At 42.5% G+C, this 12,701-nt stretch overlaps 2 protein-coding genes across 4 annotated transcripts in view; one reads left to right on the top strand and one right to left on the bottom strand.

The window, feature by feature from the left end:
* Positions 1 to 2,270, bottom strand: part of egflam (EGF-like, fibronectin type III and laminin G domains) — a 31,938-nt gene extending 29,668 nt beyond the window's left edge. For all 3 annotated transcript variants that reach the window (XM_030359295.1, XM_030359297.1, XM_030359296.1), the window contains exon 1: positions 1,624 to 2,270. In XM_030359295.1, coding sequence (XP_030215155.1) covers positions 1,624 to 1,729 — 106 coding nt within the window. In that variant the 5' untranslated portion in view covers positions 1,730 to 2,270. The remainder of the gene's footprint in view (positions 1 to 1,623) is intronic.
* A 4,459-nt stretch (positions 2,271 to 6,729) lies between these two features.
* On the top strand, positions 6,730 to 9,385 carry LOC115544980 (glial cell line-derived neurotrophic factor-like). The gene is made up of 2 exons (XM_030357671.1): positions 6,730 to 7,409; positions 7,916 to 9,385. The coding sequence occupies exons 1-2, from the start codon at positions 7,187 to 7,189 to the stop codon at positions 8,503 to 8,505; spliced, it is 813 nt and encodes a 270-aa protein (XP_030213531.1). The 5' UTR covers positions 6,730 to 7,186; the 3' UTR covers positions 8,506 to 9,385.
* The last annotated feature ends 3,316 nt before the right edge of the window (positions 9,386 to 12,701 follow it).

Raw genomic sequence — 12,701 nt, 5'->3', positions numbered from 1 at the left:
CGTTTACTTGAAGGATGCAGGACTCCAATGCAGGGCTTGGTGTGTATCAATTACTGTGTCATTTAATTTCCCATTGAGCTCTCTAGTTCTACCACCTCCAAGGACTAAAAGGCTCCAAGGTTCTGCCAAGTGGATTGGGTTTGAACATAAAGGTATATTTTGCAGGTGCAGTGACTCCCCACTGCACTCGCAGCCCATAATTAGCATAATCATAATAACAATGCTAATTATATTATTAGAACTATTACTCAAAGAATAAAGTTAATGTAAAATAGCTTTTTTAGCAAAGAAGAAATCATTTCTAGACACATGTGTCCTGGGAGTGTGATAGCACCACAGTCTGTCAGCTTAACCCCTCAACGCTCTATCTGAGGCTGGGCCATGGGTTCTGACCGCCGAGCCCTGCCGGGAGATAAGGCCCTAACCCGTCTCCTACAGGCGGATGAGTGGTCTGAGACGTAGCCCATGTCTGGCTTTACAAGGAAAAAACAAGCAACAGCCAGTTCAAAGGGTCTGAAGCAGGCGTGCTATGGACAAATAAAAAGGTTGAGGTTGATAAGGCCAGGGTGAACTCTGCCTTGGAACACGTTCGGCTATCTCTGGCAATTTCGAGCATTAAAGGCAATACGTGTTGACTCCAAAGCCTTTTGGTATTATTTTGCGCGGACAACAAATACTGATTTCCCTTGACAGGTAACCAAACAGGAACAGACAACCCAGACACAACTTGGTTGTCTAAAAGAGGGCCAGTAAAAAGGATATTTGTCTGTGGTACAAGAAGAACCGGAAGAGGGAGAGAGGAATGTTTTTGTGTGTTTTCAGACCAGACAGCGGGAAGAAAAACAGAAACGAAGATACAGCCAGGGAAAGAAAGGACAACAAAGAGAGTCGTGCAGAAAGTCTTTCAAGGCCTGTATTTCAGCACACCAGTTCGCTCTTTGGAGCGGTCCAAAGTGTTGGTGGGTAAGGGGTCAGTGGTTGGGCCTATGGTTAGGGGTGGGGGAGTGCTGGGGAGTGTAGGGGGGCATGCGAAGCCTTTAGAGACTGCAATTGTGAGACGAATAAACTTGACAGGACTCGATATTGTGTCCCCACTGGTTTATCACGAAACTTCAAACAACTACTAATATGGTAAATCATCAGCATCATATTGCAAAATCCCTGGACAATGACAATGTGTATACAGTATATATATATATATATATATATATATATATATATATATATATATATATATATATATATATATATATATATATATATATATCTCTCTCTATATATATATATATATCTCTCTCTATATATATATATATATATATAAATATATGTATACATACGTTTATGCAAATTGAATCCTTTAATGCTAGGATGAAAGTGGGAAATAATAATAATAAGCGTACATTTGCATACATTGTAATAATAGTACAGTACATTCCTATTATAAGTTAAATTGCATGGCTCATTAGTTTAAAACAAAAATTACCCATTAAGAATATGATTTAAGCCTATTGTGGTAAGCCTCCAATAACACTATAAACTCACATTAGCCATAATAACCAAAACCATATAGGAAACAGTAGAAGTTTTAATTATAGTGCAGGCTATTTCAGCTTTTTAACTCACCTGATCTACGAACGGTTGTTTTCCTGGTGCAAAAACAAACGTGGCTGATGAACGCGACCAGGAAAAACAAGAGGAGCAGACGCCTCTCTGGGTGTGTAGACTCCATCTTATTTTAGTCACAAGAGTAAACCGGTCAAACCGTCATATTAATCGATATCGAAAACACACCTATAAAAGTGTCGCCTGGCTGTTGCTGAACCGATTAAAGTTTTCACAAACACCAGCGATGGGTGGTGAAGAAAAAAGCTTAAACTTAAACCGAAGAAAGGCGAAACGACCCTGAAAAATCTTCGGCTGGCCGGGTGAAGAAGGCAACTACGGTTTGACACTGATAAGATTAAAGTCTGCAAAAGATCACTTATAGGCCTATCCTAACGACCCTGCGCGCGGAACAGGGCTCGTGGCGATGCTGTGCCGACCCAGTGGTGTCACGATTTTACGCGCGAAATAGTACTTCGAAAGAGCGATAGGTAGTTATTTCCACAAAGAATATCGTATGGCGTTTTAATGCCATTTCTTTTGTCCCTCCCGCTTTATAAGCTGAGTTTGTTTGACGACAGAGGGGACGACGAAGTCAGGAACGCGGGGCCATTTAGAGCTAAGAAGATAATAAGCGCGTAATCCCTCCTCGCGCCCCAGATGGAGAGTACGTCTCGCGGCTGAAACAGCAGAGCTACCGCCGTGTGTGACACTCCAACAAGTGCGCGTGGGGAGGGAGGGGGCGGGGGGGGATGGGTGGATAATTGCTATAACTAGTGCAAAAAGAAATGAGACATAATTTGAATCATTTTCGGAACATCCGTTTGCTTCAAGCACACATTTTTTCCAGATTTCTTTCATTCTTTCTTCTTATTACTGGAATAGGACATCTCAAGACAATTAGTGTACTGGCCCAAAGGGATAAATCAACACGCAAAATGTTGCCATGACCCTGGCGACATTTTACATTTCATTTTCATGTCATGATCATTTAAACTCATACATAATTCTGCAGAGAAATAGTTAGTGCATATTGCTATAAAAAATCCTCCATTAGCCTAACAGGATGCATTTTAAATCGACTATAACTTCAACTATCTTTTATAGAATATATGCTTTCACTTTACATTAGACTTACGACCTACTCCAACAACACTTATTCACTGAATATCGAGGGCATTTATACAGCTGGTCCGCATCATTGCAGCACTTAGAATGGGAATATTTTCCAGAAATGTCTGTATCGTTTGGTAAGGAGATCCTAAACCCGCTCCATTTTGGAGTGAGAGGAGTGAACCACTAAGCAAATGAGGCACAGAGCATCAAGCCACACCACCACAACTAGTGAAACGACTTGTGTCGTGGAATTCATGGAGGTACCCAATTGTTACTAATACCTCTGGTTGAACTTTATCTCCCTACTGTGTGGTATGAAGGCCCACATCAGATGCACCACACATGACCTTTGAGATGGAAATGAACGGCCCGAACTCGCTAGTGGGACCTCAGGATGAAAGTCACTGACCAAAATGACAAAAACAACAAGAACAAAAAATACAAAGAAACGTAAAGTTATTTATGCGTCGATGGGAGATTGTACTCCACTGACGAGAACAATGAATTGTATTAGATTCAAACTGAATTTTGTTGTATTCTTGACTTCAGTTCTCTCCCAAGCATTTCAGCCCTTTTAGAAGATGATTCATAATTTGAAGAAGTCATGTTGTTCATTTATCCTAAGAATCCCATCCCACCCAATATTTGCTTAGAATAACAATGATCAGTAAGAGGCATGGCGTATAAACAAAGATATCACTCAATTTCCTCTGCAAAATTCTGCACCTGTTTAAGCTGTTTATTCTTTATATTCTTCCGAAAAAATAGTGGTAAAATAGCCTAATCAGTGTTTATTTGCCTGACTATTCAGTAGCTTAAACTGAATGATTAGTGACCTTTCTCTGATCTGAATGAGATTGAATCGGGTTAGAATTATTCTAAGGAGTGCCATTGAGAGCATTACAGTAATTCACTATCCTTATCCTTGAACATCTCTTTTGGTTCTACTGGTGCAAGGACAGGGCACTCACACAAACGCACAGAGACATAGGCACACACAAACACACAATGCACATACATGCACACCACACACACACACACACACACACACACACACACACACACACACACACACACACACACACACACACACACACACACACACACACACACACACACACACACACACACACACACACACACATTATCCCACTCACATTATCCTTATTTAATAGCATCGTTATTATTGTATTATTATTATTATTATTATTATTATTATTATTATTATTATTATTAATAATACATTTAGACCATCAGTTACCCCGGCAGGGCTGGAAGATCGGGACAGATTGAATTATAAAATGTCGGGAAAAACTTGATTTGATAAAGAGGTAGAACCATTTGAGGTCCATCCATTTGATTGCAACGTCATGGGTTTAATTTGATCGTCTACACACAGAAGCGTTGCCAACAGTGCCCTCTAGTTGTAGCAATTGTCGAGCATCTTTGGCTGAGCTATCGGAGATTTCAGCTATTTTAAAAGCTATTACAGATTGGTACGGTCTGGAAGAGGATACAATACGATACACCAAGTATCAAACTTCAATGTGCTCACTCTGCTACGCGATATTAAGCACATATTGGGCTATTTGGCCTTCTAAAAACGACAACGTTATTACAGAAATATGGCATTAAGGGAATTGTGCTGGCCATGAGTCATCCTTTAATGGCTGACAGAGGTATTACACGTTTATGATTAATGAACAAAGCATATATTTATGAAGTGATTCTCATTTGGGTTCAAGGTAGTATAGCCCATGATCATTATCTTAAAGGACAACCCAAGAAGGAATATCTAATTAAGCAGCCATATAGTGGAAAATAGAGAACAATATACGCAAGCACAGTCAACATTAACATCTATTCATCTTTTATCTTTATTTCATTGGACATTTTTTTGAGTATAAAGTTAAGTTCAAATTAGTCACTAATTGGTCTACTTAAGGCCTTTTAGAGATTCCCGAAATAATGATCAGAAATGTGCCGGGGATGCAATCTACATATGGTGGGGGTTAAACAAAATCTGTCTAAGGAAAAGTAGTCGAGGCAGTGAACACATATTTATATATTCATGCAATCATGCAATCATGCACTGCTGTCAAAATCAATTTCCTGCTAATACAATCACACAATTCACACTGTTACTACTACTGCATATAGTAGGCTACACTATTCCGAACTATAACAATATTTAGAATATAATAATATATAATCTGAAAGAAAAGTTGCCTTCTAAATACTATTTAAAGATGATTAGTGTTATCTATATCTAACGTATTAAAATCTTTAACCTCTCATAATGGCAGAAAGCAGAAAGAATTCACAGCTATGATCGGTTGATAAAGGCTTTCTACCTTACCCCTTTAACTATTTCATCCACTATGAATAAACAATAGCAAACTTACACTTAGGCCTATTCTGCAAGGTTTTTACCCAGCATCCCCTCTGGCAGCAATAAAGTCCCCCATCAACCCCCCCACCGAACGATTCAAGCTGTCAATTCCTTCCTCTCCCAGGCACAGCCATCAGGGGCTGCAGTTTCGCGTGGAGGCAATAATGAGGGGTGAAACGACCCATGCGATTAGCCCCGTGTAAGTGTGAGTCAAATCAAGCCCCAAAATGGCTGCCAGATTCAATTGCAGATCAGCTTGAGATTAACCTCCGTTGGATTGCTAGAAAGGAAATGGCCATCTGTTTGGTCTAGTCTAGCATGGTAGGGCTGTAATTACACTACTTGAGGTATTTCCATGCAGTTATGTGCGCCACAAAAAGGCCTCCCCTTAATGTTTTAGAGTCTAGACTAACTGGTGTGGACGTTAGCAAGTGTTGTCAATGCTATTCAATGTTAGGCCCATTTTCTGTTTTTCTTTCTTTTAAAAAAAAACAATCAAATATATTTTTGGACCTTTTTCAGTAAATTAAGTGATATCCTTTACATTGACTTCTCTTACTTGATCTTAATTGTGATTAATTTAAAGATTGTTACGTGTAACTCCTGGCCTGATGTGGGCTACCCAACGCAACGCTGATGAGAAGCTTAAGATCTGCCAGCTTTCACTGGTGTGAAACAAGCAGGCTGTGGTTAATAGTCTGATTACAGGGCCCTCATTAGGCTATGTCTCCATGACCGCATTTACTCACAAGTCAGATCTCAATACAAGATCCTTACCCTCTGTATTTCTATAGTCCGTATTCACAACAGAACTATGTAAGTCTTTAAACTGTATTAACCATCACATAAACTGCATGTAGTTGCTTAGTTAAAATAGCATTAAAGCCTGAACCTAAATTAAACGAGAAAATGTGTTCATGCAAAAATCAGGATCAATGTTTGGAACTATATATCAACATTCCATAAAAGCCAGCTGTGCGTGATGCAATATTGAATAAACACTTTCTTTATCATCAACATTTGCCAGGAACATTTATCAGGACATTTTCAGACTGTAAATAGGCTACCCGATCTTCACTGTTTTCTTTATGATCCTACCCACAGTGTGATTAGCAGCCAACCAAGCTATTTGGTATTCATTCTATTTTTATGGGCTGATTGGAAACGTGTGTTTTTATCCAACATCTTCAGAACGTAAACAGTAAGATGAGAGATATAATGGATTGTTTGTGGAAAGTCAATCTCTCTCTCTCTCTCTCTCTCTCTCTCTCTCTCTCTCTCTCTCTCTCTCTCTCTCTCTCTCTCTCTCTCTCTCTCTCTCTCTCTCTCTCTCTCTCTCTCTCTCTCTCTCTCTCTCTCTCTCTCTCTCTCTCTCTCTCTCTCTCTCTCTCTCTCTCTCTCTCTCTCTCTCTCTCTCTCTCTCTCTCTCTCTCTCTCTCTCTCTCTCTCTCTCTCTCTCTCTCTCTCTCTCTCTCTCTCTCTCTCTCTCTCTCTCTCTCTCTCTCTCTCCTGGCCTCTGCCATTAGCACACCCCTAAACAGAAAGAGGGACAGACCTATAGGCTATAACGCATTGACAGATGAGAGTTTAAATTTCAGCTTCTTGGTGAAGCTGTTTCTAACTACAGATTTTATGCTTTATTCTATATTGTTATGCTCTTCATCTCCAGTTGATGGCGAGTAAGCAGAGGATGGACTATTAGACGTCATTACCACTCCCAGTCTGCTCCGACCTTCCCCTTCTCCGCTCAGTGTTGACGGCGCATATTGATGGAGCCGAGTTGCGGAGAGGGGGTGCGCGGAGGGAAAACAGCTTCAATTCATTTGGAAATGTGGAATCGGGAATAAAACTATCTTGGAATACGATATTTATTTTTGGCGCCTTTGGATCTATGTGGTCTGACTTTTGTTTTCAGGGATTCGATTTTTTTGCAAACGTTTTACAACTTTTTCAGTCAAACGAAATAACTTTGATTCTGAGTCAAAACCCCTTTTCTTTAATGTTTTGATATGTAAACCATTGGATGGCGGCTGTTTTCGCGTAGCGTCATGTTCTTCCCTCGGTTTGAAGTGGACAATGAAGTTATGGGATAGCCTGACCACTTGTTTGTTTCTGCTGAGCTCCGTGCACACGAGCCCCCGGACACAACCGCGCCGACCACCGCCGTCCACCTCAGATCCCCCCGAGAGACCCCTCGAAACGCCGCCAGTTAAGATCCGATTATCAATAAATCCAGCTGCCAACACCCGAGTCTTCACGGACCGAGACGATCTAGAAAGGATGGCAGATACTGAACAAAGTAAGCGCCTTTTGGTTTTCCCCTTTGCGTGTTATCCTTCGCTAACGTAGACGCGGTTATATGCTCAGCTTCTGAGCCGTTGATCTGATAACATGAACATGTCAGTCGCACTTCATAAGCCTACCTCACTTTGGCCTCCAGCATTCCGAGAGATCACCTCATCAATTGCCACAGATGCCTTAGCGATGGCGCCATTCTAGTTTGGTGGTGCAACTATCTCACTCTTGATGTCTCCAAACTATTCCCAAACTTTAAATGCAAGTTTTAAAGACTATAATATAATTTATATATAACATAATTGCTCATCTTCACTATTGGATAGCCTAATTGGATTGATATCGTTTTTGTTGACGCTGTAGCCGATCTGATGCTGCCTTTTATTTGTATTGACTATTGTGCTTCTATTTAGAACACACAGGCCTAACTGTGTGCTCTGGAACGGTTAGACATGAGAGCCATAGAGAGCCAATCTTGAAGCAGAATCGTAACAGTCTATCCTCCTTCAGGCGCGGTGGAGGAGCGCCTGGCAGAGTGTCTGGACGGTGCCGTGGACGCCGTCCGAGTGACTGTCAGCAGAAAGCCCCGCTCTGCCTCTCAGTCTGCCTCTCCTTCTCCTTCCCCTTCGTCCTCCCCCTCCACCCCCCCGCCCAACGCCAGGGTCAACCTGAGCTCCAGGGCTCGCCACAGAAGGGGGAGGAAGACGGCAGTGAGTGAGAGGAGCAGTAGGGGAGGAAGAGGAGGAGGAGGAGGAGGAGGAGCTAAAGGGGCCAGGAGGAGGAATGGGAAAAGAGGAAGAGGGGGACAGGGCTGCATGCTGAAGCAGATCCATCTCAACGTGACAGACCTGGGTCTGGGCTACCAGTCCGAGGAGGAGATGATATTCAGGTACTGCTCTGGGCCGTGTCGGAAGTCCGAGACAAACTATGACAAGATCCTTCACAACATCGCTCACGACAGGAGGCTGGGCGCCAGAGACGCGCCCCCCAACCCCTGCTGCCGCCCAATAGCATTCGACGATAACCTATCCTTTCTGGACGACAACCTGGTGTACCACACCATACGGAAGCACTCTGCCAGGAAGTGCGGTTGCGTGTAGCACGGGGACCTCCAGACCTGCTCCAGCCTTCACTGGGTCCTGCTGCGAGCCAGGTCTCTCTGCTTCCCTCTGTCTCATGTTCTCAAGAGTTTTAATTGATCACGTCGTCAGGAAACACTCTGCTAGAGCTGTGTGTGTGTGTGTGTGTGTGTGTGTGTGTGTGTGTGTGTGTGTGTGTGTGTGTGTGTGTGTGTGTGTGTGTGTGTGTGTGTGTGTGTGTGTGTGTGTGTGTTAGTGATGCTTAGGAACGCAAGAGACAATAAAGATAAACGAGGCCCAAATGGAGTGTGCCTCAATATGGCAGAGTTGGGACCCTTTAAAAGCTCTGTGCTGGCTCCTCAACATCACTCTGATGCTTCTGTTATCTCTCTGGTGGTTCTGCCAGATTCAACCTCATCCATTCCTACAGTGTAAACAATCTATGTCCAACTTCAAATGTGTTCACTTATGAAAAGGATTCTCAAACTCTTAAGTAACTTATTGTTATTTATTATTTCTTGTATAAAATGAGTAAAAATAATGAAATAAACTATTTATTGTTATTGTTGGAAGTTATATAATGGAGTATGCCAACGATTTAATTAAAATAGGCAAGATTATTTGCAAAGTGATGAAGAACGCAAAATATCACACAGTAGACTAGTAATGGTGTTTAAATGCACAGAAATATAGCTGACAGAATGCTTTAACCGTTTACATGTTCCTTGATTGCCTGACTGTTGGAAATATATTTACTTGTTTGGTCTTTTTGTGAGTGTTAAGCATTTTTTATGTTGACATTTCATTATTTGTAACCAAACGTGTATTCTTGCTCCAAAACATGCCTTTATTTTTCTACCACGTTATAATTATGATATCATTATTATTTTACCATATTAATATTATTAAATCAACCATAATGTATAGTAATTTGCTGCAACCTAACTTTCTTCCTAATCTTCTTCCCTCACACACACACATGCATGCAAGCACACGCACGTACACACATGTACACACTGACACACACACACACACACAAACACACACACACACACACACACACACACACACACACACACACACACACACACACACACACACACACACACACACACACACACACACACACAAATATATAGTATAACCCCACAATTGATATACCTCTTGTCACAAAAAAGTAGGATCCGAAAACGGACGAAAGACAGACAGGAAGAGGGGTCTGATACTATCAAATAAACAAACTGGCAAATAGAGAAGGGAGGGGAAAATCCACATTATCCACTTGAATTAACTCCATAGATGGAAAATAAAAGATGAGGCAGAGTTTCAGGAGAAGCCGTAAAATTCATCTGCTCTTTCATCCACAAATAAACCTCCAACCCAGAACCGTCCAGGACGTTTGAAGCGTCTGGAAGAGAGAGAGAGAGAGAGAGAGAGAGAGAGAGAGAGAGAGAGAGAGAGAGAGAGAGAGAGAGAGAGAGAGAGAGAGAGAGAGAGAGAGAGAGAGAGAGAGAGAGAGAGAGAGAGAGAGAGAGAGAGAGAGAGAGAGAGAGAGAGAGAGAGAGAGAGAGAGAGAGAGAGAGAGAGAGAGAGAGAGAGAGAGAGAGAGAGAGAGAGAGAGAGAGAGAGAGAGAGAGAGAGAGAGAGGGGCCCCCAGCTAAAACAATAGGATTAACCGTGGGCCTTGTCCTAGGAGGACAAGCGGGTGATATAGCGGTGAATGGAGAGTAGGGGGAGAGGAGAGGGTGGGGTGTACAGTTAAAAGTAAAGCGTGTCCGTCACTCTGCCCCCGTGCTGTACTCTCATGTTACCTCCGCCACCCCTGGCCCCGATCACCAAGAAGAAGAGTTCTTCTTTATTAACGGTCAGGTCATGTTGGGATGACGCGGGAAGCTTCTCGTTTTTCATTCACAATACGTTCCTCTTTAAAACAACATGAGGTAATTGCTTCAGAACATTTTTGAGAAGATACAGTGGTTTGTCGCAGGGCCAGCGATTAGTAGAGCTTGTGGGTTTATAAGCTGAATTCATTGGTTTGTAGTTCAACCTGCACTGTCTCACATTTTCACCACAGACATGACTTTTGTTTGAAATTGGATTTGCTTTGGTGGTTTTTTCGAAAGACTAATTTGATTTAGGCTAGATAAAATGGCCCTTGGGTTTGTGGGTTTTTCAGGCAGTGTTGGTAAGTTTTAATGTGTAGGCATTTCTTCAAAACATTTCAAACAAAAGTAATATCTGCAGTAAAAAAAGTTGTTGTTTGATAGATTTCAATGGCAATGCTCTAAACTACAAATTATAACTGAAAGCACGTTGAAGGTCTCTGTAATAATTAAACAATGAGTTTTTGAATCACAAGAGAAATACTGCGTTAATGATAATACTGCTCTCAGAGATAAAGTAAACTCCCATTGAGTCATTAAGCAGAAGTTTGAATGCAAATAGATTTAAGAGTGAGGCTCAGAACATCCAAAGCCTAATTTCGAAAGCTTGAACATTAAAAAAGTGGTACAAAATTAACAAAAGAAGAAACCAAAATGAAGTACATAAATCAACAAGGCACCCAACAAGGTCCTTCTTAAAGACAAATTATAAGCATATCAAATGGTTTAACATCCTAAATCAAGTCACTCTAGAATCAAACAACCATAGCACGAGCGACCCATGGTTGTTTGTCAGATAGCTGGCCATGACACCGTTGGGACCATCACACACTATATACACTGTGGAAATGCATTTTCATTCACAAAAGGCAGCGCGACAACAACAGAGCTAGCCTCCAGAGCCGCGCGACAGCCGGAGCGCGGCGTCATTAGGGTGGATGGGTTTCCCGCTCCTTTGTCCCCAGTGTCAGGGGAGGATGTAATGAAGGATAGAATATCAGACAACAAGGGGACGCGGCTGCAGACAGCGATACCTGAAGGAGGTGACACATCTCCGGAGGGGAAGAGGGGGGGCAAACAGGTGCTACGCTGCACTGGAAGGAAAACTGCACACGCTAATTGATTTAGATATCACAGGGATTTCAGGGGGGCGCGTTTCAACTGATTTCAAACTTAGAACACAATTGCTGAGAGACCGATTTGTAATCTTGTACTGATAGCTGGCAATGGCAAGTGTGTGATTCATTCGCACAGGAAATTGTCTAAATTGTTGATTAATTTCTCACGATTTGGGTGAGTCTGAGGCGAAGAACAACCCTCTGAGCGGTAGGCTACTCCTTGGGGCGGTTGCATGTTGACGGACAAAAACTGCAGACGGAAAACCGCTGTACGTCTCCCATGATTGCCACACCAGCCCTGGGATTCCAAACAGCGATATCTCGGTAAGACATGAACAAGCTCCTCAGACATGAGGAGTCTGCCTTTCTGGACGGCCTCAAGGTTTTATTTTCATGATGTTTCTGTGCATCACCACTGAAACTCTTGTTATCCCGCTGAAATTAGACCGGCCGCATTTCGGTCACTGTTTATGAAGTGGAGCAATTGTGGCCGGACATCTTCCCCTGACTATTGTGCTTTACCAGGCAGCACGGAATGATGCAAACAATAACGCAACTATAATCACTGTCGTACCCAGTGTGCCATGAACGCTGAGGGAAATGGGACGAACCACAAGTGGTTTGGCCTCACGTTGGTGGGACCTCCAAGATGTGAGTGGGGTCTGTAAGATTAGTCATTAGTGGAGACAGCAGAACCCCCGGAACAGGGAAATCTAGGACAGACCGGCGGGGAGTCCCGCGAGCAGGGAGATTAATCACCACGCTGCCTTCTACCGTCCTACCCAATGGCTTCTCCCAATGAGTTGGCGGAAGAGGAACTTCTCCCTGTTTGATTGTAATGTATTTAAAGGACTTACAATGGAGTGAGGTGAACCAGGGGGAGAGAGTGACCTGCTCCGTCACTAGGGTTGATAGTCTAGCACTTATTGTGTTTGACTCCCAGCCCAAAGATTCTGGGGTCCGACTCCAATTTCCAACGTGCATACCAGAGGAAGGTGCCTTGGACCCATGCCCTACCTGCTCCTTCATGATGTGCAACAATAATTTACTGTAAGTACGATTGGACCAAGCATCTACAAAATGACTTGAACAAATCAAATAAAAAACGGTTTAAATGTAGTAGCAAGATATAATAGTGGAAATAGACACAAAAAAGAGAAGCTTAAAAGCAGCATTAGGTATGCTGGTGGTGGTGGTGGTGGTGCTGGTGGTGGTG

Source organism: Gadus morhua, chromosome 6 (assembly GCF_902167405.1).
Source record: "Gadus morhua chromosome 6, gadMor3.0, whole genome shotgun sequence".
In the NCBI taxonomy this organism is placed as follows: Eukaryota; Metazoa; Chordata; class Actinopteri; order Gadiformes; family Gadidae; genus Gadus; species Gadus morhua.
The sequence above is the reverse complement of the archived record's forward strand: the minus strand, read 5'-3'. Positions and strand labels throughout refer to the sequence as shown.